General features: G+C 49.3%; 1 protein-coding gene across 3 annotated transcripts in view; it reads right to left on the bottom strand.

Annotated features, from left to right (window-relative positions):
* Positions 1 to 15,133: 15,133 nt before the first annotated feature.
* Positions 15,134 to 27,969, bottom strand: part of Mapkapk3 (MAPK activated protein kinase 3) — a 35,183-nt gene continuing 22,347 nt past the window's right edge. The window contains exons 3-11 of one of the 3 annotated variants that reach the window (XM_028895322.2): positions 23,582 to 23,721; positions 22,452 to 22,516; positions 21,935 to 22,014; positions 19,887 to 20,010; positions 18,693 to 18,768; positions 18,223 to 18,347; positions 17,561 to 17,646; positions 17,210 to 17,290; positions 15,134 to 16,479 (exon numbers count right to left, since the gene is read on the bottom strand). In XM_028895322.2, coding sequence (XP_028751155.1) covers positions 16,327 to 16,479; positions 17,210 to 17,290; positions 17,561 to 17,646; positions 18,223 to 18,347; positions 18,693 to 18,768; positions 19,887 to 20,010; positions 21,935 to 22,014; positions 22,452 to 22,516; positions 23,582 to 23,721 — 930 coding nt within the window. In that variant the 3' untranslated portion in view covers positions 15,134 to 16,326. The remainder of the gene's footprint in view (positions 16,480 to 17,209; positions 17,291 to 17,560; positions 17,647 to 18,222; positions 18,348 to 18,692; positions 18,769 to 19,886; positions 20,011 to 21,934; positions 22,015 to 22,451; positions 22,517 to 23,581; positions 23,722 to 27,969) is intronic. The other 2 variants (XM_028895323.2, XM_037207907.1) reach the window with 2 other exon arrangements.

A 27,969-nucleotide genomic window follows, 5' to 3' on the forward strand; every position in this document is an offset into this window, starting at 1 on the left:
CTCCTCAAATTTGTAGGACCTGCCTTTCTTCCAAGCCAGGCTGAGACTGGTTTGGTCACTCCTGCCCAGCTGGGCTGTCCACATCTACCTTTTATCAGCCCCCACTTAGCTGAGCATCAGCCTTCTCTCTCTATTTAACATCAAAAGTATTGATTTCCCCATTCTATTTTCATGATACAACACCCGAGAGATCTATAAATGTCATCCGTTCTCCTCCATGACCATCAAACCCCCTGCTCATGCTCACTCTACCTACAGCCACAGGGTCCTCAGCTGCTGAGGCATAGATATGTTTCATTTTGCACTTGCTTAAAGGTCAAACATGAATTTCTCCCCATTATTGTACTGTGTCTTGTCACACAGACTCTCTGTTTCATGGATTAGTCACAGTCTTGCTATCAAATTAAATATTCCTCGGTGGTTATTTTTAGAGAGATCTTTTTCTAACTCTACATGGTGCAATGATGTGTGTGCACCCACAGCTCTGGAATCCAGGCATTAGCGGGTGGGCTCCAAACTCTGTGAGGGCTCAAATTCTTCTAGAAAGCAGCAGCCAATGGAGCAGTGGAATCTGTAACCTGTCTCTGTCCACGAATTCCTGATAAGTGAAAAAGATGTCATTCCCCTGTGCCTTGGGTGATTGATCATTCAGCACTAAGTCCAATAAAGGCTCAGGGAAGCTTTTGACACAATTGCGAGTTAGGCCACCTCTCATTTGGGTGTCCCCCCTATTCTAGTGCAAGGACAAGAGTGTCCTCATTTCCTGCACCGTCAAGGAAACTTCCTAACTTATTCCCATGAGTTCTGCTTGCATAACTAGGCCGTCATCAATAGAGAAATGAGGCCCTCAAAACAGAACAGAATCTCAGATTTGGCTGGAGTGGGTGTGCTTGCTAAGTGAGTCTTTTTCACCTGCCTGAAAACATAATGTAGATAAGAAGTTCTACATACTTTGGGCCTTAAGGGGGTCAATGCACAGCTGAGACAATAAAATCCACCAAGTGACAAAATTATAATTGCAGACAACATTTAGCATTTGCTCTTGAGGGATCCTCTGTGAGGAGGGCAGCAAATACCTCATTGCTGACTTCCCCTTCCATGCATGTGCCTCCATTGACTGTGGCATATAACCCCCCTGCAGAGCACTTGAGACTTGGGGAGAGATAGGAAAAATAATTCTGGGGTCAGTTTACAGTCCTATTTGTCTTCACACTAAGCTGCTTCCTCCATGAAGCCTGTATCATCAAAAGAAAAAAAAAAGTGATACTTGGACCTCTACCTGGACTACCTTTCTCAACTTATTCGAAGTTGAATGGGAGGAGGGAAGAACTACTTCTTGGAGTACTGAAGGCTTTCTTAGAGATCGCCTACATGCTGCAAATGCTTGAGACACTCAGAGGCAAGCAGGAGGCTGAGTAGACTGGAAGAAAATCCAGGAAGGCTTGGCTGAGGAGGCTATGTCTCAGAGAATATTTGACTTGACATAGCCAAAGAGTAAGCAGAGGCACTCTAGGAAGAGGGTCCCCAAAACCAAGATAGAGAGGGAAGAAGAAATAGAGGTTTATAGAAGGAAACAAAACAAGTCAGACTAAAGCCCAGGATTTCCTTTGGAGAACTAGCAAGTAGGTGGAGACAGACTAAAGAATCCCAAGCAAGTCAGTAGAGACTAGACTAATAAAGTAGTCAAGAAGTGTTTCTTAAAGTTCCTCTGAGACCCATGGAAAATGGCTAAAGAGAAAGCCAATGATGATTTAGAGGAGAGTCCATAAAAGGCTGCTATGGAGCCTTCAACATGAAGAATATAACTGTGGAGAGTAGCTAGATGTAGAGGGACATGCAGAAGGGCACGAGCATTTGACTTGGTTTACTTCAGTAGGTGAAAACAGTCCCCACCGGCCTTAGGGAGCCATTCAGAGACCTTGCTGAGAAAGACACCAATGTGAATCACTCTTTGGGAGCTGCTTGCTCCCAGGGAGAGAAATAGAATCAGTAAATGAACAGATGGGAAAATGAGCATCTTATTTAACCACCAAAGAAAGACAAATTGAAGCTATGATGAGACCCCTCTTTGGTGTATCAATTTTTTTAAAAATTAAATGACAAATGTGCAGGCAGTTGGGAGTGTTAGACTGTGTATGCCAAGTGGGGTGGGTCCAGTTGACCTCCCACCAACAATATGGCTAGAAAATACCCAAAAAAAACCCATACAATTATTGACTTTGTGGAAATGGATCAAGAGTAAGTTCTAATTCTATAGATACTGAGTGTGATACTGTGTATAAATATTAGATATGACCCAAATGACCATCATTGGGGAAGAATTGCTTGAACAAGAGGAATTACACCAAGCAACTTTACTATGAAACCCATATATCAACATGGAAAATATGTATTATACAGTATTCAATGAAAAATAATAAATCTTATGCAAGAACAAATGCATGTAGATAAAATATGTCAAAAGATAATCCTTCACTTTTCTGTAATTTCCCACTGAGTATATATAGTTTCCATCTTAAACTCAACTATATAAAGCATTGTAACTTTCTCAGGATAACACACATAGGAAGAACGTGGTGTTGAACGACATTGGAGCCCACCCTCCCACCTTCCTTGGAGCTCACCTCTGCTGGAAATGAGCAGGACTGTGTGTCACAATGAGGATCGTGCGATAGAGAATCAGTACAATACTGAGAAGGGATTCCTAACTTGCTTCATCCTTCCTAGTCTGGTTGATCTGTGCTGCCTGCCAGCCCCAAGCCTGGTCTTGCAGGATACTGGGTCTATCTGCTTTTTTTTTGTGGCCAGTGAGGGCTTTGGTCACCAAAAGCTCCTCAAAGCTTCTTGAGGAGGTAATGGAGAAAGGTTCCAACCCCCCCACCCCAGCCCCGTGCTGTGCTGCACACATCTGCCTCCACATCAGTAGCTCTCACTTCAGCCGAACAGGCCCCTAGCTCTACTGCTCTACAGAAATGCCCTCCTTGACTCTTCCGAGGATGTCTGTAATGCCAGCTCTCATGATTGCTTCTCTGTCCTTGTCCTACTTTTCCTGCTCAGCAGCATCTAACACATTAACCAGCCCTTTCTGGGAACACTTGCATTTTAGAGTCTTATAATAAACTATATAGTCAGATCTGTGGATTTCCACATCAGTGATTTAAACCAACATTGGAAAATAAATTTTTTAAAATTACATTCGTACTGAACACAAAATTTTTCTCATCATTATTCCCTAAACAAAACAGTATAGCAGCTATTAGCACAGCAGTTACATTGTGTAAGTATTATAACTGAGCTAGAGATGATATAAAGCACTCATGAGAATATGCATAGGTTATATGCAAATAGTATGTCATATTATGTAAGAGACTGGAGCATCTACAGATTTTAGTATATGTGGGGATCTTGGAATCAATCCTCCATTGATATCAAGAGACTCTCTTGGGTTTTCTCCTACCTGTCTGTTCACTTTCCTAGTACCGTCTCATCTCCTGTGATGGTTAATTTGAGTATCAACTTGAGTGGATTAAGAGCCAAATCTAGGGCATTAGTGAAACACACCTTTTGTTGCGTTTGTGAGTGTGCCAGCTAAGCAAGTGTTCCCTCTTCTTTGCTTCCTGATCCTCCACGACATGAAAGAACAGCCTCCTGCTGTTGGTGGCATGTCCCCTGAACGGTGAGCCACAGTAACTTTTCCTCTCTTAAGTTGCTTTTTTGTTGGTGGTCATGAAAAGGCAGCTAATGTATCTTTCTTCAATCCCTATCTCAGAACTGAGACTCTGCCTTACTTACTTTTCTGTTACTGTGGTAAGACATCATGACCAAGGCAACTTAGAGAAGAAAGAGTTTACTGGGGACTTACAGTTTCAGAAGGTGAGAGTCAATGACCATCATGGTGGGGAGCATGGCAGCAGGCAAGTAGGCATGGCCCTGGAGCAGTAGCTGAGATCCTACATCTTTTTTTTTCCTCCCCCCCTCCCCCCCCCCCCCCCCGAGATCCTACATCTTGACCCACAAGCACAAAGCAGAGAGAAAGCTAACTGGGAATGGCATGGGCTTTTGAAACTTGAGGGCCTGGCCCCAATGACACACGTAGTCCAACAAGGCCACACCACATCTCCTAATCTTTCCCAACTGGGGACCAAGCATTCAAATATATAAGCCTCTGTGGGCCATTCTCATTCAAACCACCACAGGCTCTTCTTCTTTCTCCTCTTCTCAATTCTCTTCTCTTCTTCTCTCCTCTCCTGCCTGCTCTTATAGCTTTGAACTGCATCTAAGTCATACTATCTCCCAGTATCTTAAACTGGATTATTAGAACTGCCTTCCAAAGATCAAGAGCTTCTAATGCTATCATGAAAGGGGAGAGAAAGCTACCATCCCAGTCTCCTCATCCCAAGAGGAAGCTTTTCTGCCTCTCCAAATGACTAGTGGTCATCCTTGGTGCCCTTGCCCTCTCCCATACTCAGCCACAGTGAGTTAGTTCTATGACTCCACCTCTAAATTCATCCAGATCTTCCATTCTCTCAAGCCAAACCATCTTCCTCTTTCACTTGGAATTCTCAGCCTTTTCTCTGCTTTCTTCTACATTTGTCTCCTATGATTCTTCTCAGGCAGCCAGAGGAATTAAGTATAATTCATACCCTGGAATAATGACTTCTTGAGAACTTAAGTCCAAACCAATATGTTGTGTTGAATGGAAGTCATCACCAATGCAACAAGGCAAGGAAAACAGAGCCATACAGACTGGAACGGAAGCTCCAGGAATAGTGGAACATACCGCCAGTACACGGGAGGTGGAGGGAAGAAGATTGTGAATTCAAAGCCAGCCTGGGCTATGAAGCCCTACTGCATAAAACAGAGACAGAATGGAGAGCGAAAACGAGATTGTAAAGGAAGAAATAAAGCTGTCTTCATTCACAGCATAATTATGTGTGGAGAACAGAAGAGCAAATAAATAATTATAGTAATATCATAGAATACAAGATCAATGTGAGAAAAACAATAATACTTCCATAATCCAGCAATAAGCTACCAGGGAATTAAAACATTCTTAAATTTCACTTACAATCGCATCCAAAACCTAAGAATACTAGGAACAATAAGAGGGAAAAGACTTCTAATGCAGCATGGGTAAATCTCCAAGAGAAGTCAATACAAAGAGCTATGTGCTTTCATACTGTAAAATTCCCTTTATATGAACTTTTAGACTAGGCGAATCTTGTCTGTGATAATAGAAATCAGATTCTATTTTCTGGGTTTGGGAAAAGAAGTGACTAGGAACTCAGATGAAGGAGATGGTCCATATCCTGGTTGGTAAACTGGTTACATAGTAATATAAGTTAGGTCAAAATTATCTATGTTTCCACTTCAGATTTCACTCTATGTCAATGTTATCTCAAAAATGAATTTCAGAAACGGCTTGCTTTAGCAAAACAGACCCAAACAGCGCAATGCCCTCATGAGAACCAGGACATGAGCATCCTGCAGCTCCTTCTTGGATGTGGTCTGGAGGGACAAGCCAAGTCAAATAGACAGCATGCATTTGGTCTGTGCTTGCAGAGATGAGCCAGGGCTACCAGAGCCTGAGGGGACGGGCAGCTGAAGGCCTTGGGTTTGGAACTCCTGGAGCTTGTCTTTTGTTTGAAAGGCTTTGTCACTCTGTCAACCAGACCATCTTGGGGGCAGGAATGAGAGTCTGACCCCACCCCTGATACGCAAGACTTGAAGGCAATTCAAGTTCATGAGCACAGGTGTGGCCTTTGAAAAACAAAACTCCATCTTCTGATCGATCTACCTACTCTCCTGGGTAGCCTCACTCCAGTGTGTACCCATGGATCTCTTCAGTGATTTTACAGTAGAGACTTCTGCAGAACTTAGGAGCCTTAGACTCTTAAATGCCCTGACCCTCCTGTTATATCAGTTGTTACTTTGCATCTAACTTCTTTCCCCCTCTCCACCCTTTATAGCTGTCTCCTAACTCTCCTCATCCTGGAGTAACCTCCATTATCAGACTTTCCATTCAAATCAAAACTGGGCGGGGGGGGGGGGGGGGGGGGGGTCTGTGTTTTCATATTGAATTCTCCCAAGAACCCTGGGAGCATCATTATGGCCATTTACAGGCAATGAAATAGATAATCCAAAGAAAGGAAGAGGCTTGTCTAAGAGTACATATAACAGCTGGTCATAGAGCTCCAGCATTTCCTGGCAGGGGCCAGTCTTCAAAGAGCTGAACTTGGGAATTCTGCAGAACCTTGAACGGGAAGTGCCAGCTCTAGGACCGTGACACTCAGCTGTGGACCACACTTTGGGAAAGAGAAAAGTGGGAGAGGTTTTCTCTTCCCCCTACCAGTGCAGGACACAGCCTGTATTTGTGAATTCATGTCTAGATGCAGAGAATCCCAAGGGCTTCGTGAATGGCGAGGAAAGCAAAGGTGGCCTCTGTCCTTGGTGGTCACTGGCCACGCAGACCACGAGGGTTCGCACAGACCCAACTGTGGAATCGCATCACCCATGGCATTTGTCGCTTTTCTTGTTGCTGTGACAAAATCCTGACTAAGACAACTGAAGGGAGGAAGCATGTATTTCTCTTACAGTAGGAGGCTGCAGTCTGTCATGGCTGGAAGGCGTGGTGGCAGGAACATCCACAATCATGAAGCAGAAGTGATTAGTGCTGGTGGTCAGCTCATTTTCTCCTTTTTATTCAGTATAGCAACACTTCCCACCCCAATTAACTCAATCTAGAAACTCCAAACAGGCATGCCCATGTTTCCATGGTGATACTAAATCCCACAGAGCTGATAATTGAGACAGACTATCACACCCATAAGGCCTCCTAAACTCTTGAATTCACGTGTCCTTGCCTCCTCCAGGAGGAGGATTTACTCTTTGAAGCTGCTCTATAAGGTAAACAACCTGACCTTGAGAGCAGCAAAGACAAAAACCTTCTAATGAAGCTCTGAAAGGCAGGTGTAGGGGATGTGGCTGTCCTGTGGGAACATTTTGATGTCCCTTGACAGGACAGTTTAAGTACTCCAGTCCTTTTAAAGCCACTCTTTTTTTTTTTTTTTTTTTTTTTTTTTTTTTTTGAGACAGGGTTTCTCTGTGTAACAGCTCTGACTGTCCTGGAGCTCACCTTGTAGACCAGGCTGGCCTTGAACTCACAGAGATCTGCTTGCCTCTGCCTACCCAGTGTTGGGATTAAAGGCATGTGCCACCACCTCTCAGCTAGGCCACACCTCTTACAGCAAGGTTCAGAGCAAAGCTGCAACCTTTCCCAAATCCCCTCTTTCTTCTAAACCAATCTCAAGCCCCAAGATCAAGCAAAGCTCCCATTCTCTTCCCAAGTTCTCCACGGCTCTAACTCTAGGAACACATCCTGGGACTGCCTGTAGGGGAAGAGAAAGGGGGTCTACTATAGACAGGCTGTGGCTTTCAACATCTCTACAGCTCCAGGTACAATCAGGAGGTCCTGATCACAAGCTAGGGGAAGGAGGCACTTGACTCTTGCTGGTTGAGATCATGATGTATGACTGAGAACATTCTGCCTACTCCATCCTCAGCATCTCCCTACCAAGCATCCATAAACTCCAGTAAAATGGAATGCCAATTCTGAGAGTTCACCAAGAGGAATCTGCCCCTTCCGTTTCTGGCCTGGTAGATAGAGCACACTCTATCTTTACAGCCCATCTCCAGGGCTGGAGAAATGACTCAGTATGTACAATGTTTTCTGAAGTATGAGGGCCCAAGTTTGATCGCCCACACCTAAGTAAAAGCTAGGCATAGTTGTACACACCTATAATCCCAGGCTGGGGAGGCAGACCAGAAGATTCCTGAGGCTTGTTGGCCAGCCAGACTGATTGAATTGACAAGCTTGAGTTTAGAGAGAGATTTTGTCTCAAAAAATAAGTTGGAGAAGCAACTGAGGAGTGACACCCAATGATGACTTTTAATCTCCACACACGTACACAAACGTGCACACACGTGCCCATAAACAACACACACACTCAGATCTCTATTCAGATGTGAGTTACATCTTTTTTAAGATTTATTTTATTATTTTTAATTATATATATATAGGGGGTGCATGTTGAGTGCAGGTGGCTTCAGAATCCGGAGGCATCAGATCCCACTGCAGCTGGAGTTAGAGGCTATTGGGGGCCACCCAACTTGGGAGCTGGGAACCAAATTCAGGTCTTCTGGAAGAGCACTACATGCTCTTAACTGCTAAGCCATCTCTCCCTCCAGCCCTACGAACTATATGTAAAAAGACATAGCCATTGGGTTTGCTGATACTAACAGCCCCAGAAAACTATGTATCCACAGGTTAGTGGGTTCAGTTTATTACCAACAATAGCATAGTAAAACCATCTCAGAAGCCAATGGTTCTTCTGTAGAGTCAAGGCTAGAAGAGGGCTGATATACATTTAGCCATGCTACCCTAAGCTCTGGGTCTGACCTGCTTGCTCTGTGTAAGCATTGCACCTTTAATCCCAGCACTTGGAAGGCAGAAGCAGGTAGAGCTGTGAATTTATGGCCAACTTGGTCTAACATAGCAAGTTCCAGGCCAGCGAAAATTACATGAGGAAGCCCTGTCTCAACCCCACCCCTATTCCCCAAAAAGAAAAAAGCTGTTTTCTGAAGGCCCGCAGACAGCCCACGTGTTCACTCCTGTTCAGGAGAGGCTGGTGGGAAACATCACTCTCCAGGAGCAACATTCACACTCTCCCCCTCTGCTACCCCGAGAGCCTCTGAGTCTTTGCACCTGTTCTTCTTTCTCTCTGGGATGTCCTTCTTATAGCCCACGGTTTCGTCATTTGTCCCTAACTAGACATCCCTTACTCAGTCTTCTCTGACCCTTCTGTCCATATCTGTGACCGACTCCTCAGCTGTGGGCTCCAACTTTGGACATGGAGTCCCAGCTGCTCAGCTTGCTGCAGCCAGCACACACAAAGCCTGCCCATTGGAGGCCCTCAGAGCCAGTCCATTCCATTATCCATCTGACGCAGGGGCAAGCCTGCACTCCCACAGCTTCCCTGTACAGTCCTGTGGGAGAGGGTCTCTGGACCCGCCTAGCACAGACTCCTCTACCTTTCTTGTCTCCTTAGCAGCCTTGGCAGCCTCATCACACAGCCTGGCAAGGGACCTTCACAAAGAGGCCCAAAAGATATGGGCAGCTCCATCAGACGGGGGCTCCTTCCAGGAAGACTGCCTCCTTCCAGAGGCTCTAACCCGTGACTCAACACTCTTCAGAAGGCCATCATGTCCGCACACAGAGGCCTGTGTGAGGTGAAATTTTTCAGGACCTGTGACAAGCTGGGAGTTCTCCAGAATGTCATGTTTTATCTTTTCTAGTCTCCTAGTACAAGGGACAGGCATTGTTACCCAAGTATCCTAATGAGAAATGGACTCATAGTCAGGATTATCAAAATTTCAAAGCAGAGTCAAAAAGAACCCCAGGTTGGATGACTAGGGTACTCATTTGCAGATAAATACCTTGACTTTAAACATTCGTCCATGCCCAGAGTCAGGAGCCAGAGCCACAGATCCCCTCCAGAGTCCTTTTCCTGATAACCAGGAGTAACAACAATCAGGGGAGGGGAAGGACAGATGAGTGGCACCTCAACTAAACAGGTCTGGGGAGGGGTCAGAGCATCGGCCTCTGGTTACAGACAAACTTCTTAGCGAGGAAACTATGGAGATCTGTGCCGCTGGCCATGACATAGCCGCTCATGCTCCAGGGACGTGCAATATGGCTATAACTTCTGCTTCCGAAGCTCTTGGAAGAACAGAAACATAAGGGAGGCCATGTGAGATAGATCTGGCACACGTGAGGTGCTCGATACTTGAGCTGAAAACTGTGTTTGCAATGGGCCCAATAGACTGGCCTTCTTCAGTGATCTTTACCCGAGCTCCTATAATGGCTATGTTGTGGAGAACAGCCTGTAAGCCCAAGTCCTACCACACACCTGGACTGGGCTGTGCACACACACTGGCAGGAAAGGCTGCTTAGTAGCGCGCTGACAAGCATGCCTCATTCTTGCACAAAGAATCTCTGCTAGATGAGAGAGGCAACTGCCCCTGGTCTGATGTGGACACTTCACATAGTCCCCAAAGCACAGGCCACCTTTGCAGAAGCAGGCAGACTCCCCAACATGGTCCCTGCGGTCTCCTAGTGTCTGTTCCCCCCTCTTCACCCCAACTATCTCTTCCCAGAGTGAAACAGCCCCACTGGCAGCACAAGATGACAATGGTCACCTAGCCATCTCTGCCCCCTTTGTTGGAGTGCTGGCAATTCTTCTCTTCCTGTCCCTGCAGAGTCTGGACTGAGGGCAGGCACGGCAGGAGAAAGGATAACATGGAGGTCATTGTGCCGTATCTGAGCTCCACCTCCCGTCCTCCCCAGCTTTGGACCTTAGCCAGCCACTGAACTACTCTGAATCTTGGTTTTTCCATATGCAAACTGGGGATCGTAGCGCTTGCCTTGCAGGATTCAAGCTGTATTTTGATGATGTCTAGTTCAGTGGTCCATAAACTTTTTTTAGAGCACATAAATTCATGCTCAATTTAAATCTCAAGAGAAATCCCAGTATATAAAATAACTGTTGGCAGCAGAGGTGTGAGGCAAGGAGCTAGGACTCCTCCACCAAATGCTGGGAGTTCAGGGAGTCCAACATAGACGAGACCTGCTTCCAGCTCTGACAGGCAGCTCGGGAGGGAACTGGAAATGCCACGGCAGCAGGAGGAGGTGGATGGGTTGTTTGACAAACTGGCGTCAAAGGTGGGTGGATCTCTAGGAGAGCCAGGGGTGAGGGGTAGGGGTGGGAAATGTGGCACCCTCCAGAGTGCCCTAGGAGCACATACAGGGAGAAGCTGCCTCTGTGTCCGCTCTCGCACACCGAGGACCCCGCTCTAACTTCCCACAGGCAGATGAAGAGATGAGAGACTCCTCGCCACAGCTGACTTTCAGCTGCTCGACGGACATATTCTCTGCTCTTCCCATACAAAGCCCTGCCTCACCCCGCATCTGCTAGCCAAAGTGCCCTTTCCCTAATTTCTCTATCCAAATCTGGCTTACCCTTTGAGTTCACGGCGTTGCTACATCTCGGAGGCCTTCTGTGATCGTCTCCAGCCAAGACCAAGAGTAGCATTCTGCCGGGCGGTGGTGGCGCACGCCTTTAATCCCAGCACTCAGGAGGCAGAGCCAGGCGGATCTCTGTGAGTTCGAGGCCAGCCTGGGCTACCAAGTGAGTTCCAGGAAAGGCGCAAAGCTACGCAGAGAAACCCTGTCTCGAAAAACCAAAAAAAAAAGAGTAGCATTCTGTAGGATGGAGGTGGGGAGAGTATACAGAGCCTGAGAGCATAGGACTCAGTTTCTCCATCTATTAGATAGGAATGTGAGAACTGAACTAAGTGACCCAGGTAAAGCCTAGCACACAGTAAGTGCTCAGCAAACAGAAACTGTTCATCATGATGTGGTCGCATCCTTTGCCAAGTTCTGGCACACAGTAGGTATCAACAAAATGCTTACCTGGGTGACCAGTAGATGGCCTCACATCTCCAATAAACATGTCTTGCTGTCCACTGTCCACTAACTCCCTGAGCCCCCCCAAAACTGGCTCTCTTAAGTTAACAGCTATATTTTGGGGACAGAGGAAATAGAGGAAGAATTAGCAATGCCAGGAAGCTGGACTCACCTAGCAACAGATGCTAGTGACGAAGGCCTCTGGGGGTTCATCTACCCATCCTCCTCCTCCAGCCTTGTGAGGGCTTTCTCCCATTTAATAGGTAAGAAAACTAAGACCTAGCAAAGCTCATGGCCTGCTTTGAGACCACAGAACATTTTTCCCAGTCTATCAACTGATAACAACATATAAGTCTGCCAGGCTGTTGGAGTAATCTGGTCCTGCATAATCAACAGCTTATTTTACTGATAGGGAACCTCAAAAATGAGTATAATCTTGGCCAAGGCCTCAGGCAAACTAAAGTTTAGGTCTGGTTCTAACCTCATCCTATACATAGGCTATGAGGTGGGCTTCCTGCCTGCTGATCTTTATTCCAAAGGGTAAGCAGGCTGGCTGCTCAATGGGACAAAAGGAGGAATTTTACCCTTCTGGGCTTGAAGGCAGCTGTGAGAATCCATGAGAGCCACAGAGACTCCACCTAAAGCCACCAGGTCCGGAGACAGCTACACAGTTCCCACTGCACCCTCACGCCTTCCAGGGGGAGTTTAAGAGGCCAGAGAACATCGAGACCCTTGCAAAGGCGATAGCAAGCAGCATTTGGAGGCCCGGTTCTGATCCTGCAGTGGAGGGGCTGAATGGAGGGTGAGGGCGGAGAGGGGCTCGTATAGAATAGTAATGAGCCAGACTGCTGGAAGGCAGCCAGCCTCAGGTTCTGAGGACTCAGTCAGGGCTCCCCTCACCCATTCGAGTGCGTGTGTGTGCGCGAGACACACACACACACACACACACACACACACACACACACACACACGAATCTCTCTCTCACACACCCCCCTCTCTCTCTCTGACACACACACACCCCTCTCTCACACACACACATGCATCTCTCTCACACACAAACATACACACACCTCTCTCACATACACACATGCACATTCTCACACACATGCATCTCTCTCATACACACACACACACACACACACACACACACACACGAACACATAGACCTCTCCCTCTCTCTCTCTCTCTCTCTCTCTCTCTCACACACACACACACACATGCATCCCTCTCACACATAACATACCTCTCTCATACACATCTGTTTCACACACACACACCCCTCTCTCACACACACACTTCTTTCTCACACACATACAAAACTCTCTCACACACACATACACCTCTCTCACACACAATCTTCTCACACATACACATACCTCTCTCTCATACACACGCATGTATCTCTCTCACACACACATGTATCTCTCTCTCTCTCTCTCACACACACACACACACAAACATACACATGGACCTCTCTCTCTCTCTCACACACACACACACGTATCTCTCTCTCTCAAACACACACACACACACACACACACACTCATGAAATTCACTAAAAGCTCCTAAAGAAGCTACCACAGTAACTATGTATAATCAATACCTGTGTTTAGATTAGCTCATGTGTATGTGTGGCCAGTTGGCTTCTTAACTCATCTAATACCTATCACCTGATTTTCATTTTCTGTTGTCCATTTCACAGGTAGCCACACTGAGGCCCAACCTCCCAGTCCTGGCTTGTGAGAAGTGCATCAAATACCAACATCAGGGGGCAGAGCCCAGGACTGGGCTTGCCACTGAGTCAGATTTTCTCATGGAATCAAGCAAGTGGCCAAGGAGGCATGGAGGAGCTAAGAGAATAAGCCTTCCGCCCTCTTAACTGCCCCTACAGCTCCTCTTCCCTAAGGGCCACATGAGAGGCCAGCCCCCTCCCTCACGTAGTGATGGGCCAAGTGTGTCTACTAACAATTCTTCCTTGGGGCTGGAGGAAGACACTGAGTCTGATGAGAGCCTCTTCCAAGACTTCTGCAGCTGTGGTCTTACCTGTGAAGAAGGTGGATACAGCAGAGACTCAAGGCCAGCCCCAGGGAGACCCACTAGAAGGGCTGAAGTGCAGAGACCTAGGGCAGTCTGTCTGTCCCTGAGTGTCTAGTCCCAGCTGTTCTACTCTTGAACCCTGGACCTATCAGGTACCTTCCTGTCCTCTAGGTCACATCAGCTCTCTTTGGATGAAACTGCCCGTGAAGTTTCCTCCTAGACCACATGAAGACCATGATTCAATAATCCACATCTGTGTGGTATTTAAGGGGAGTGCCTGGTACACAGAGGATGTCCAGCTCCTATTAGCCACTCAGTATCCTCTGCCTCTCCCCACCCCCCAATGTAATCTCCTTGAGGTGACCCTGCCAGAAGCTTTTACTGCTGCCTGCCCTGGACTTACAGGTCTCAGGCATAGTGGGGTCTGGGCAACCAGTGCAAGAATCCATCTATACCTCATGTGCTATACGCACTTTCCTACACGGCCAGCATTTCACCAGCCTTAGCACTCGAGGAATGGTGACCTGAACCACAGGCTCTGAGGAGCCTTGAAGTCATCTAATCACCCTCCTTTGAAGTCCAGAGCTGCAGTAAAGGCCCCAGAAGCCCACATGTTGCTATCCTGAAGAGCAAGTCCTTGGAAGTGAAACCTCCTGAGTCTGGAAGATCTGATTTTCTGGATGCAGAGTCCCAACCCTCTTCCTCAGACCATTCTAAGTTCTCTCCTTCTAAATGGATTTGGATACCAAGGGGGCTAGGCTTGCGACCCGTACCAGGCACCCTCTTAAAAGTACTGCACAAATGGCATCTACTCCAACCCCCTAGCTGATCGTATGAGATGGGCACCTCATCTGCAGTACTCAGCTGAGGAACTAGAAGTCAGGGAAGCTGAGGGACTTGTCCAAGGTCACCAGGCTAGGAAGCAGTAGACTATCTCTGAAGTGGCTTGCCTGCCTTCTAACATCTCTGCCCCCTCCCCCATGCCCTGAGAGAAGAGGGGCAGCTGAGGAGGAGCGAGCCCCGCCTGAGCCAGATGAGCGCTGGAGGAAATGGGAGGTTTCAAGATTGAAGCTGGGGGTTGAAATGCCACAGTGAGGGCCCCTTGAGGCTGCCCTCAAGGGCTCCCAAGGGGTGAGGGTGCTCTCTTGCTGGAGTAGCGAAAAGACAGTCTTCCAGCATACCACCCCTCCCCTCCCCGACATTCTCACTGCCAAATGAAACCTGGCAGCTTCTGAAAATAGCTCCGCGCTGCAGCAGGCACTCTGCCCGCCCTTCAGCAGGCTGGCACGCAGCTGGGGGTGGCCACTGTGGGCAGACGCTGGCACACACAGGGCCGGGGGTGGGTGTCACACACACAGTGCACAGGGGCGGCACAGAGCTGGAGGCATGTGGCAGCTGCCATCCCTCAGTCCTTCTGACCTTTCTACAGTGAATGAGGCAGAGGTGCTGGAGTCAGGCCGGCGTGTTTACCAGGCCAGAGGCGCCCTCTCCAGCCAGGATAAAAATCACTAGTAGGGGTTCTTTGACCACTTCTGTCCACCTAGGTACACAACAAGAAACCCAGGAATCACTGAAAATGTTAAAAAGATGTTTATTAATATCTGGATATAAAATCCAGCAGTACCATGCTAACTGATAATGATCTAAGGTTTCCCAGCCAGTGAAAAAGGCCAGGATCTAGGAACAAGGCTGAGTGCCAGGCACTTGTCAGGTCGTCTATCAAATACTCAGCACCTGGAGGCTACCCTGAGCATGGCAGGGCAGAGCTGGCTAAGTCTGGGGTTAGCCAAGAAGGACCCTCTCTGCTCCAATTCATGATAAAACCAGGACCGGACCTCATAAGCATGGCTTGGCAGCCCATGACCACCTCAGGTCTGATCTAGAGTAGAAAAAGAGGTCCTGGAAAACAGGGAGTCAAGCACCCCCTTTCACAAAAATGTCCCTAGAGAAGCCCTTGCTTTCGGCAGAGAGGGTCTTTCCTACCTGAGATCTGGTGAACAGGAAGAGGCAGGGGCTTTTGTCACAGTGATGCTTTCCAAAATGGAAGAAGATTAAGGATACCCACCCCCCAGCACACACACCCACACCTTCAGTTGAGATGATAAGTCACCTTTGGGACAGGGGGTAGTGACAGGATGCTTGGCCCCAGGGACTCTAGTGGACTGAGTGCTGTGTGGGCCTGTGCTACAGTAAGGCAGGGCTGGACCACCCAGGGAAGTAAGCAAGCTGGACTATACAGCCTCTGGCAGACCAAAGAGAAGTGAGGCTGGGGAGGAGCGGCCAGTGTGAGAGACAAACCTCCCCAAGAAGGAAGGCCCTGGACTGTCCCCTCCTTCCTCTTTTGTTCAGTATTCATAGACAGCAACATGGCCTCTGGTCACCATAGCAACCAATGGCCAGCTACCTTTCTCAAGGCCAGACCCATCTGCCCACACAGCAGGGTATGTCTCTGTAGAAAAAGGGTAGGTCTGCCACAACTCCCAGTGGCCGAGAAGTAAGACCAAGTCCTAAAGCAGAACAGAGCTGTGGCCTCACTCAAGCCACAGTGGCCAAGGTCTGTAGCAGAGGGCTCACCATCCCCGGGGCCCAGCAGCTTTCTAGGGTCTGAACTTAGGCTGGGACTCTTGGGCCAAGCTCTTCGTCCTCAAGTTCAATGTGACACATTAAGACAACAAAATTATCCTTTTCTTATAAAACACGACTCCGGCCCTCCCTGGCCAGAGCCTCAGGACATGGCAGTCTGTCACTCTGGCTCCCCCACGAGCTATTGGTTGTTACATCCTTGTGAGGCTGAGGAGCTGCCTGCTTGCTTTTTCCTCCGCTTGTTGAGGAGCCGGTTGTTAGAGGTCTTCAGGTCCTTGATCTTGACCTGGTCGTAGTCCACCCGCATGGTGGCCAGGGCACTGGTCATCTCCTCCTGCGTACCATTAGCATGGGAGAAAGAAGAGATCAGGATAGTCTAACATCAGAAGCCATCACGGTCATGCCTGGGAAGCCCCCTCAATAACATCACTGACAGGAGTAACAGATGCACTGCTCCAGTGCCCAATGTGCTTGACCTTGGACACATAATCCTCCCTACAATTTTTTTTTTTTTTTTTTTTTTTTTTTTTTGTGGTGGACAATGAGCTTGTTCACGAAGGCAAAAGAAACAGATGACTCCCTGGGACCACACCAAGGCCACTTGGGCAGAGAACTGAGCCAGTGGCATTTGCACAGAACCACAAGACCTACAGACAATGACATTTCCCTAGGTCCCCAAGCATCTGAAGCTTTGAGACTGTACCCTGGATACCCCAGTGCTCTACGATGCTATCTCATAGGGACAACCTTGACCTTGACCCTTACTACATGTAAAACAAGGCCGGTTCCTGTCGCAAATGCCAGGTCATAAGAAAGTTTCTGGCCAATGCTTGGGCCCCACATCCTTTCATGGAGTCCTAAGCCTAAAGTCCCATCACTAAGAGTGCCCCATGAGCACCACCCTAAATGGGAAAATGTAGCAACCCAGTGCTCCGTGGCATGCCCATGATAGATCACGTGGGGCAGTCACTGACATCCTCTAGGTGCAGGGGAAGAACCAAACTCCAGATGCTAAGGAGATACCATCCCGTATTGTATAAGAGACTGAGAAAGAATCTACCCACCTTGACTTCATCCCAGTGGTCTTTGTCTTCCTGTAGCACTCGGGCTGTGTGGAGTGGGGTCTGTGGGACCACCATTGATTGCTAGAAGGAATCCCAAGCCCATGGGTTAGAGCCCAGAACCGTGTGGTACAGCCTAGGCTACCACCGCCACATACCTTCTCCCATTCTCAGGTAGGGAAATGGAGGCTCCGAGAGGTGAAGGAGCCTGCCTGGGACAGCAGCCAAGCCAGGCTACAGGTGGGGTGTTACCATACATCACTGTGCAAGGTTCCAGTCCAGCTCTGCACCCACACCTCCAGAGCTACCACCTTCCAGCCTGCCAGCCCTACTCCAGGCCAAGACCATGCTCACATTGATCCAAGGATGGTTCATAAACTGCATGATGGTCAGCCTCTCTGTGGGGTCTGTCTTCAGGAGCAGGCGGATTAGCTGCTTGGCTAGGGGACCCAGAAAAGAGGGGAGCGGTGAATTGCAGTCCCTCAATCCTCTGCATAAATCACAAGCTCTGTCAGACAGGGCTCTAAGTACTCCCACATTCTTCCTGATCAGAAATGGTGAGCTAACAGCTGTGTCTTGTTTGAGGTCACTAAGTGCTGAGGATAATTTGTTAAGCAACAATGGACAACTAATACAAGGCAGATTTGTTTGTGCTACCAAGGAAGGAAAGTGTGAAAAAGGACTATAAGGAAGAGGGGGTCCTTGGGAGACAATTTTTTTTCTTGAGACAGGGTCTCTCTCTATAGTTCTGGCTGTTCTGGAACTCTATGCAAATTTGTAGAGATCTGCCTGCCTTTGCTTCCCAAATGGTAAATTAAAGGTGTGCACCACCACATCTAGCTGGGGAGACAAATCGTGAGCCCACTTGTCAGATAAAGAAACTGAGAGTTGAAAAGTTCTGATGACTTGTCTAGGTTCACATAGCTATGATTTAAGCACAGGTCAGTTTGACAGCCGAAGGGATGTCTCCCGAAACAAAGGCAAAGAAACCAGGTTGGGCAGAGAAGTTCACTCACCATCCTCAGAGACCTCTGACCACTCAGGTTTAGGAAAGCCATACTGGCCCAGTCGAATCCTTCTCTTCATTCCTGGAGAGATGGCCTGGCCGGTGTTGGAGTAGAAGGGTGGGAACCCACACAAACTGGGAAAGACAAGGAGTCATTTGGTACTAGGGTTGGGCACACAAGGGTCAGGCAGACCAATCCTCTCCTTTCACTAGGGAGACAGGCAGCCAAACACCACAGCAATAACACCAGCCCCTGCAGACTCTTGAACAGCAGGAATGCCATCAGCCTTGACATGAGGAAGCCCTCAGGCAGTCTCAAGGAATGTGTCTCACGACACAAGAAACAAAAGATAACCTGACCCAAGGGATGGCATGTCCCTAAGGACACAAGGGGTGAGAAGCTGAATGATACTAAAAGTACATGGAAAAGTAGAGGCAGAAGGCTGGGGCAGGGTGGGTCAGTGGGGGAGCAGTACTCACAGGATGTACATGATGACACCCAGGGACCACATATCACATGACTTGTCATACTTCTCTGGACCCAGGACCTCAGGAGCTGCCAGAGCAGAGAGCATAGACCTTTCAGCTCCAAGGGTCTTGGGAACTAGAAAGGAGTCTTAAGCCTGGGTAAGGTGAGGAACAGGTACCCAGGCTGGGAGGTAGGGCAGAGCAGACTGGCGTCTGGCACCTTCTGGGAAGGCAGTATGTGTGTGAAGTAGGGGGAGGAGAGACAGCACCCAGAAAAAAAAATAAGCTGCTTTCAGACAGCCCCCTATCTACTTAGGGCCCCTCTGCCAGTCTCAATTTGGTAAGAGAGGAGGAAAGAAGACCAGCCCCAAGTTTGGTGAGGCCCTGCCACTGACAGGAGGGTCTGCCAGCTGCATTGTGTTGCGTCTCTCATCTCTCTGAACACACAGCCTAGATCACAGACTTCTGTATTCCTGTCAGCGTGGATACCCCGCATCGACCTCGGTCTTCCAATCAGTGCAATGAGGTCAGCAGGCCAGACTTAACATTAAAGTCCTGCAGAATTCACCCTGGTCATCAGGGGGCCGTTTCTGGAGTTTCCTACCCCTTAGCTGCCCTCCCCAAAGGGAAAAAGCTTCAGTTATTGCCCTACTCTCCGGGAAGGGGCACTTGTTACAGGAGCCTTTGGCAATCTTGGAGGCTGCCTGGAGCTTTCCCAGGAATCATAAGTGTGGACCCTCCCCCACCCAGTCCCACCTAATTCCTGGCTCAAGGGACCCCTTCCCACAGGCAGGTGACTAGTACCCTGCATCCCTCTAATGTAGGAGAAAAGGCCTGCCCACTTTCTGAATATGAAGATGAAAACCGGAGAAAAACAACCGCCGTTGGGCTCCGTCCCGAGCTGATGGCAGCCTTTTATCACGTATATATTTAGAGCTGCTGTGATGTCATTCAGCTCACAGGCCACAGCCAGAATTTTCCTGGATCTATTTTCAAAAGCAGAAGCTGAAGTTTGGAAGAATATTTTTGCAGCCTCCGGCCCCCCCCACGTCACCCGCCTCCATGCAGACAAGAGTGCTCCCTCCTCTCTCCTCCCTCCTCCCTCCTCATCAGGCTTTAACTCCTTGGTTCCCACAACCCTCTGGCTGCCCCGTTCTACAGCAGTATACAGCAAGGGGGATACAAGCCACACGCATTGAGACTCACCCACATAATAGGGAGTGTAACAGGGTGTCTGCAGGGCATTTTGGGTGGTTTCCTTGGCAAAGCCAAAATCGGTGAGCTTAAGCACAGCATCTCTCTCCTTGGATGTATAGAGCAGGTTTTCAGGCTACATCCGGAAGAGAAAGAAAGCACTGGTAAAGAGGAAAGTACCAGGAGGAGACAGAGCCCCAAAGTAATCTCTAGTCCCTGCCTCCATCCCATTACATGATGAGCCAGCTCTGCTTTATGAAAAGATCTGGACCTTGGTCATCAACATGGATTGGAGTTGATACCTTCATTCATAGAGAGAAAAGTGAGGCAGGTGTTTGCCACACCAACTCCAGTGTCGTCCGTGTGGCATGAACAATTATGTCAATAATAGCGGATGGGAGATACGTGTCCCACGGGACTAAGCTCCCTGGAGGTCCCTGGCAGAGTGCCCGTGTTATGCCTCCTTCTCGAAGGAGACGTGCTTCACAGATCATGAGCTCTCTGGGCTATGGGTTCTGTATAACTGCTTTTCTGATAATGTTCTAATTAATCACTCCCGGTGGGCCAGTCCGTGGCAGGTGTTCAGCCAAGACCATGAATGACCAGGTGCCATAGGAAGCCCCTAGGCAGAAACTTCTGTTCCTAAGTTGGTATGAATACCATGAAATGCCAGAAAGATGCTGGAGTAGAATAGAAAGCAGACAGCTCATAAGCCAGTATTGCCAAGCACATGTCCCACATCCAACCCAGAAGGAAGCCCACAAAGCCAGCAGGCTGGGCCCATTTGAGATAGCTCAAGGGAGCAGGTGCCCCCGAACACAGACCTCAGGAGCTCCACAGAAGGAATCTTCCTAGTTGCAAAGCACAGATGGGCCTGGCAGATGGGGACAGCCAGCAGGCCTCCATGGAGGAGGCAGCCCCGAAAGCTGGCTTTTAGTGAACAGGTAAGATCTAGGCCTATGCCAAAGAGCGGGAGGGATGATGCCCAAGCAAAACTGGGGTGGAAAAATAGCACTCCAGTTTGGATCCAGTGGGAGCTGTTTCTCAGTTCTGTTTGAGATGATCCGACCTTGGATCAGAATAAACAGAGAAGCGGTTTAGCATATTCTGCTCTGCAGGCTTTTCTTCCCTTAGGAGAAAGGGAACTCAGGGGCTAACATAAAGCAAGGATTTAGAAGGTGGATCTGCTTTTGGATGCGTGTGTATCCTGAATCAAAAGGTAACTGTACAGGCTGGCAGCCCTCAACCAGAGAGCCATGTCAGCTAGCCTCTCTGCTCTCCTAGGTCCAGGCTTAGCAGGAAAGAAGGCAAGCAGAGGCGAGGAGGAACAGACTCTGTGCTAACAGTGGCTCACACACAAATGTTTATGTGTGTGCATGCATATAGCTATGTGTATGTAGGGCTGCCCGGGAGACCTCAGTTTTCCCAGGAAAGAACATTTGGAGCATTGTGCTTCCTATCTTTCAAGCCCGTTCACTGGGAAGGCAAGCAGGCCCAGCCCTGGGACCACCTGGATTCCTTCCTCAAATACCCAGCAAATGGCTTCTTTCTATTTAAATGCTGTTGATTGGGAGCCTAATCGGTTTAAACTCTATCTGTGACTTCACAGAAGGCCTACACTATAAGGCAGCCCCTCTCAAAGGCACACTGATGGTCATAAAACTTCTTGCTGAGCAAATAAACAAATGAATCCCCACGCAGCAACTTCACAGCCTAAAGCAAGGCAGGTAATTTCTCAAAGAGCCTCAGTTTGCTTGTCTATGAAATGGGTAATGGCCCCACCCCACAGAGCCAGGTGAGGATGAAAGGAGACGCTTGTCGGGGCCCACTGGCTGGAAGTAGGCAGTTATTCTCCTTACTATTGGGATTACCCAGTGTTTGAAGAAAACAAGGAGGTCCATCTGGCAAGAGCAGAATGCGTGTGCTGTACCATGGGAAGAGAGAAGAGCAGTCTGGGCGGGGAAGCTGAGGCAAGGCACTTAGGCTCAGTTCGGTGAGTGCTGGGAGCCATGAGTGAGGAACTCCTTCGCTGTGCCCCAGGCTGAGTTCTGGCAGCTCACCTTGACATCTCGGTGGGCGATGTTCTGGCTGTGCAAGAACTGGATGGCAGTGCCAATGTCCCGCATTATCCCCGCAGCCTCTGCAGGCACAGAGAGAGGAAGGTTAAAGTCACGTGACCCGAGGGACACCCACCCTATAGTCTCTCTTGAGCACTAGGTGGCAGTCCTGAACCTAAGGAGGCCTTCCATCCTAGATACCCACCCAGACATTCCAATTTCCTCCAAGGATGTTCTGACATCACCCAGACCTTTCCTCAGGCCTACACTACCTCCTATCAGTTCTACCAATGGTCAGCACCAAGTTTTCCACCTCAAGACCACAGACAGTCTGTCTCTAATGTTACAGATTCAAAGAACCAACCCCTTGAGGGGATGGGACAGTCTACCTCATTCTCTTTGGTTCTTACGTGAGTCCTGAGGTTCAGGAGGGGCAGGCCTTGCCCAGTCAGTATCTCATAGCAACTCCAGGGTAGCCTTCCCACACTAACTCCTCACTGGCCCCAGGGCCCACACAAACCTCTCTCCGTGAAAGCCTGGTCACCACGCTCCTGGATCCTGCTGAACAACTCACCACCTTCCATGCTGAAAGACAGGCAGAAAGGAGGAAAACTGAGTATCACCAGTTTGCTCTGCCCTGGGTCAGAGGCCTGGCCCGTGTGTCTGGCAGGTGGTAGGCTGCCAGCTTGGGTGGATTGATCCGAACTTTAGGAACTAAGAAAAGGTGGTAGGCCCAGATCCTTGCCAGGAAACTCCCATGCTCCCTGTGGTGCTGGCTCTGCCTGGCTGTGAGACCTTGGACACTCCCAACCCTATCCAAGGGTACTCCTCCAGATGCATAACGAGATGTCCATCATGGTCCATTGCTCTCTGTGTGATTGGGGTGTTCTATGCCCTGAGTTCCACCCTGCATGCACACTGCTACGGAACCCTGGTCTGGTTCTTTCCCTCAGCTACCTCTTTTGTTAAAGGGGAATAATAACACCAACCTCCAGGAGTCATGAAGATTGACTGGGTGATATACAGGGAGAGCTTGGAACAGAGTCAAGCTCGGGGTGAACACCTCATTACGATCTTCCTCCACATTTAACATTTGAGTTACAGAGATTCAGAAAGATTAGCAGGTGCCCACAGTCCCACAGCTAGTGGGTGGCAGAGCCAGGGTCTGAATCCCAAATCTGAACAGTTAGCTAACTTATGGAGTGAGGAGACGCTTGATAGGCAGACAAAAAGAACCCAGACAGGGGGCATAGGGTCTGAGGAAGGCTAAGGTTGTGCCCTAGTACTGATGGCACAAACCCAGGGTGGAGGCGGCCAATGGCTCCTGTCCCCAGGCCTCAATACCCAGCATCCAATAGGACAAGTCCCATAGAAAGGAGAAAAACCAAGAGCCGTGTGTATCCTGCTCTTTCCCAAAGCTCCCTGCCCACACATTCAGGGCCTGGCAGCCTTTTCTGACAACTCCTGGCAGAGTGGAAGTCCTGTCCGGGAAGGCTACAGAAAGTATTTTTCCTGCCCTTGTCCACTGCACTACTCCTCAAGAGCTGGAGTGGCACTCGGAGCTGCTAGCTGAAGAAGAAAGTCCTTGGACAGCAGTGGTCCTGGGGGCCCAAGGACACCAGCGGGGTTAAAGGCAGGGTACCTGCCTACCATTCCATGACGATGAGGAGGCAGCGCTTGCCATGATGCATGTTCTCATACACGTCCAGGATGCTCACGATGTGGGGGCCGCCTGAGGCCTGCCAGTGGTGGTCCACTTCCTGCCGGGCCTTGGGGCTGTCATACAGGAGCTGTGGGAGGCAGGCACCAAGGGCATCAGGCTCATGCTTACTCCCGCCCTCCCCTTGCTCAAAGAGGCCTGTGATCTGCCCAAGCATCAGGAATTTATCTGTGAGGGGCAGAATGAAAACTGAAATCCACTTTTCCCTGCTTTATGGTCCAGTGAGCCTCTGAACTTGAGGGGTCGGCCCTGGGCACAAGCAGCTTGGCCAAGAGGTCTAGAGGGCCCTGGGCGGTAAGACCCTGACAGGCTAGAGTTCAGAGGTCAGAAAAGTCCCTGATTCTCTTTTCAGGGGAAGCAAATGAAGTAGAGATTGAGCAAGGTTTGTGGTGGGTCATATGAGTCACCGGGCAGCAGGCCAGGGACCACGTATCTTTACAGCCTCATTTTTACAACTGATGACAGGGTTGCCCAGTTATCCAGGCTGATTGGGATCTGCAGGCCCTTGGTGACGCCTTGTGTCCATCATCCAGAATCTCTATGGGAATCTGGGGGTGCTAGAGGAAGGCAAAAGGTAAAGATCAGAACACAGAAAAGACGTTGGAACTATATATACAGAGGCTGTCTGAAGAGGCAGGGAGGCCTGTGTCCGTCAGTCTATCCCTCTGGGACCTGACCCTGAGTGGAGGGAGACACAGCTGCTTTCCCGCAAGAGCAGAGGTAATTAAGACATCACATTCTCCAGGAGTGGGTGCAGGGACAAAGCTGTCACTACCAAGAAAAGTGCTTCTAAAATGAGTTGCTTGGAGCTGCTGAGAAGGCTCAGTGGGTAAAAGTGCCTGGAACCAAGCCTGGTGACCCATGTTTGATCCCTGGGACCCACATAGTAGAAGGAAGGAAGTTGTCTTCTAAACACACACAGACACACACACACACACACACACACACACACACACACACACCAAAATTTAAATAAATAAGATAAAATTAGCTGTTTGGTCATGACCTCTGGCTTTCAACACAACTCTGTAGCCTCCCTGAGATCTTCTGTGCAGAGCAAAGGGATGATGCTAGAGATGGGGTCACCTCAAGGTGACCCCACCCTCATCCCATGCCTATATAGACCCCAGGTTATAACACAGAGGTATAAACTCAGGACAGGGAGGACTCTAATTGAGGAAAATGACACCTGAGTGGAGTTGGATGTAGTTTGGGGATTGAATTCCTCCAGTACTTACTCTGACCTTAAAAGTAAGTATGCACAGCTCCAAGCCACAGCCCACAACCCTGTAAAATGCAGTAATAACAGAGTCATCCCCACAAGACTCATCTCAGTAAAGCGGGCATGAAGTAGGCAAGTGTCAGGAATCTCGCCCAGGTTAACAGCCCTGGGCTATGGCTGCCTTCCAGAAGGCTGATCATCGGAAATGAGCAAACCCTGGGAGTGAGAGCCTGGAGGAGTTGTGAGAGAAGCCAGCGCACAAGCGGAGAGGGCCCAGAACGGGACAGCAGTGACAAGCCACCCCAGCAGCCTTGCTCAGCCAAGGACCAGCTGTATTTTACTTTTTATTTGAGAAAGGCTGGGATCAGCACTCCAATCATCTCTGCCCTGCTCAGCACCTAGAGGAACCTAGGACACACTGGCCTCAGTTTCCCCAATACAAGATGGGGAGAGCCAGTTTACCCAGGCACAATTAAGATAGCATAGAACCAAGCTCTCCAGGTAAAGATAGGGCAGTGTCCCCGGGAAGAGGGGGGAAAGCAGTGGTTTCTGGAATCTTCTACCCTTTGGCCGTTCCTCCAGCTCTGGGGTTGTTTCTCTCTGCTTCGGCCTGGGAATACAGGCAGTGCAAGAAATACAGGGAGCCAGGAGTTACTAAGGCCCTCTGTCAGTTCTGAGTTCCCCACTCTGTTACCCTGTCCGGGGTAGGATATGCTTGGAACGCTGTGAGCCAAGGCCACTTCTGGGTACCATGGAGCCTGGCCTCACAGAATACCTTTGCGGTCCACACTGCAGCAGCAGCTTCCTGCTGTATGGGCTGAGGACCTCTGTCTCAGATCCTGCAATCACCACAGCAGCCCACCTCTACCGTGTCCCGGGTGGCTCTGTCGTTCTCAGCCACGGGCCCCTAGGTGAGCCAGCCTTCTTTAGACATCATTCCTCCATCATTCCTCGTCTACCTCCTAACCTTCCCGCTCCCCAGGCTGACCTGTCTGTCAGGCCTCCCAGACTGGCTTTAGACCCCTCCTCACTCTGACTCCCTCTGTCATTCATTCCCACCCAAGCCCTCTCTCTCTTCTCAGAGACCCCCAAGCTCACAGATGGAATGCATCCAGCAGGGTCACGTGCCCCTCCTCTTCTCCATCTGTGGACACAGGCCCTCTAGACAAACACTCTCAGCCCCAGCACCCAGACTTGTCTTCTTCACCCACCTCATGATCTGCTACCTCTGGGCCCTGAACAGTGTCCAGGCCAGCAGGACCAACAGCCCCTCCCTCTGTTTTACCAGCCAGGTTGGGAGCAGGTGCACAGCGAAAGCAAGGCAGATGAACTGGGGTTCCCTGGCTGGTCCTTAGAGGAAACACTGCTGTCCTGAGCGAACGAAGGAGGGGGACGGGGGGAGCTGGCCGAAGGGAGGGACGAGGGAAGAAAGAAGGCTGCCACAGAGGAGTCACAGAAGCGCAGGGCTGGGCCTGATGCTCTGAGATGAAGCTGTGTGAGGCCCCTCCCCTACTTCCCCTGTAGACTAAAAAAATAGTCCTTTAGTACCAAGGCCCCCGAGAAGAGGCACAGGCACGGGACAATGACTGCCCCAAGTAAATCAACGAATGATTCCTCTGCTCTCTCTGCAGGTGAGACCACAGGGACAGAGCCCTGAACCTGGGCCCACTTAGGCCCAGCTGCCAAGAAACCTCCTGGACTGTCACTTCTGCCACCTTGGTTTGTCCCTCAGCATAGCCTCCGATCTGTGTGTGTGTGTGTGTGTGTGTGTGTGTGTGTGTGTGTGTGTGTGTGGGTGCACTTGCCTGTTCATGAACTTGTGAAAGCCAGAGCACACAATGGGTGTCTTCTCTCTCTCTCTCTCTCTCTCTCTCTCTCTCTCTCTCTCTCTCTCTCTCTCTCTCTCTTTGAGGCACGGTTTCTTTGCAGTTTTGGCTATCCTAAACCTAGCTCTGTAGACGAAGCTGGTCTCGAACTCAGAGATCCACCTGGCTCTGCCGCCCAAGTGCTGGGATTTAAGGTGTGTGCCACCACCACCTGGCAACATCACACTTTCTCTCCACTTTTTAAAAAAATTATTTTTATTTTATGTGTATGAGTGTTTGCTTGCATCCATGTGTGTGCACCACATGTGAGCGTGGTACCCAAGGAAGCCAGAAGATGGTGTCAGATTCCCTGGAGCTGGAGTTACAGACAGTTGTGAGTTACCATGTGGGCACTCTTAACCCTGAGCCATCTTTCTTTGGAAAGAGGGTCTCTCACTGAACTTGGTGCTCCATTTTCGGCTATATTGGCTGTCCAGTGAGTCCCTAGGGTCTGCCATCCAGCCTCACCCAGCACTGCAGTAACAGACGTGCTCTGCCACACCCACCTTTTACATGACTGCTGGGGATTGCCAGTTTAGGTACCCATGCTTGTGCAGGAAGTGATTTCTACTCACTGAGACCACATAAATCTGGTTTGGGTTTTGTTTCTGTTCTATTGCTTTTTGAGAGGCAGGGTTTCTCTGTGTAGCCCTGGCTGTCCTGGAACTCACTCTGTAGCCCAGGCTGGCCCCGAACTCAGAGATCCACCTGGCTCTGCCTCCAGATTGCTGGGGTTAAAGGTGTGCACCCCTACTGCTAGGCTTTTGTTTGTTTGTTTGTTTGTTTGTTTAAACAAGGTCTCATAGAGCCCAGGCTGGTTTTGAACTCACTATATAGCCAAGAATGACCTTGATCTCCTGATCCTCCTGCCTCTACCTCTTGAGAGTTGGGATTATAGGCATGTGCCACCACACTTGGTTTATGCAGTGTTGGGGATCAAGTGCTCTACCAACTGAGTTACATTGTCAGCCTCCCAATCTTGTAAAAGCTAAGTTTCCTCATCTTCTTTCCCCACAGCTAGAACCTCCTTCTCTTCCTCCTCCTCCTCCTCCTCCTCCTCCTTCTCCTCCTCCTCCTTCAGGATTCCCCTTAATGTCACCTCCTTCCAGAAGCCCCCCCTGACCATCTTCCTAAAGAGGACTCCAACAGTCGTCTCCTTTCGCCCTGTATTTCTCTCCTCTGTCTATGTAGTTTCTGTTTGTTTGTTTATTGAGTATAATTTACAGTCAGT

This window comes from Peromyscus leucopus, chromosome 7 (genome assembly GCF_004664715.2).
Source record: "Peromyscus leucopus breed LL Stock chromosome 7, UCI_PerLeu_2.1, whole genome shotgun sequence".
Lineage (NCBI taxonomy): Eukaryota > Metazoa > Chordata > Mammalia > Rodentia > Cricetidae > Peromyscus > Peromyscus leucopus.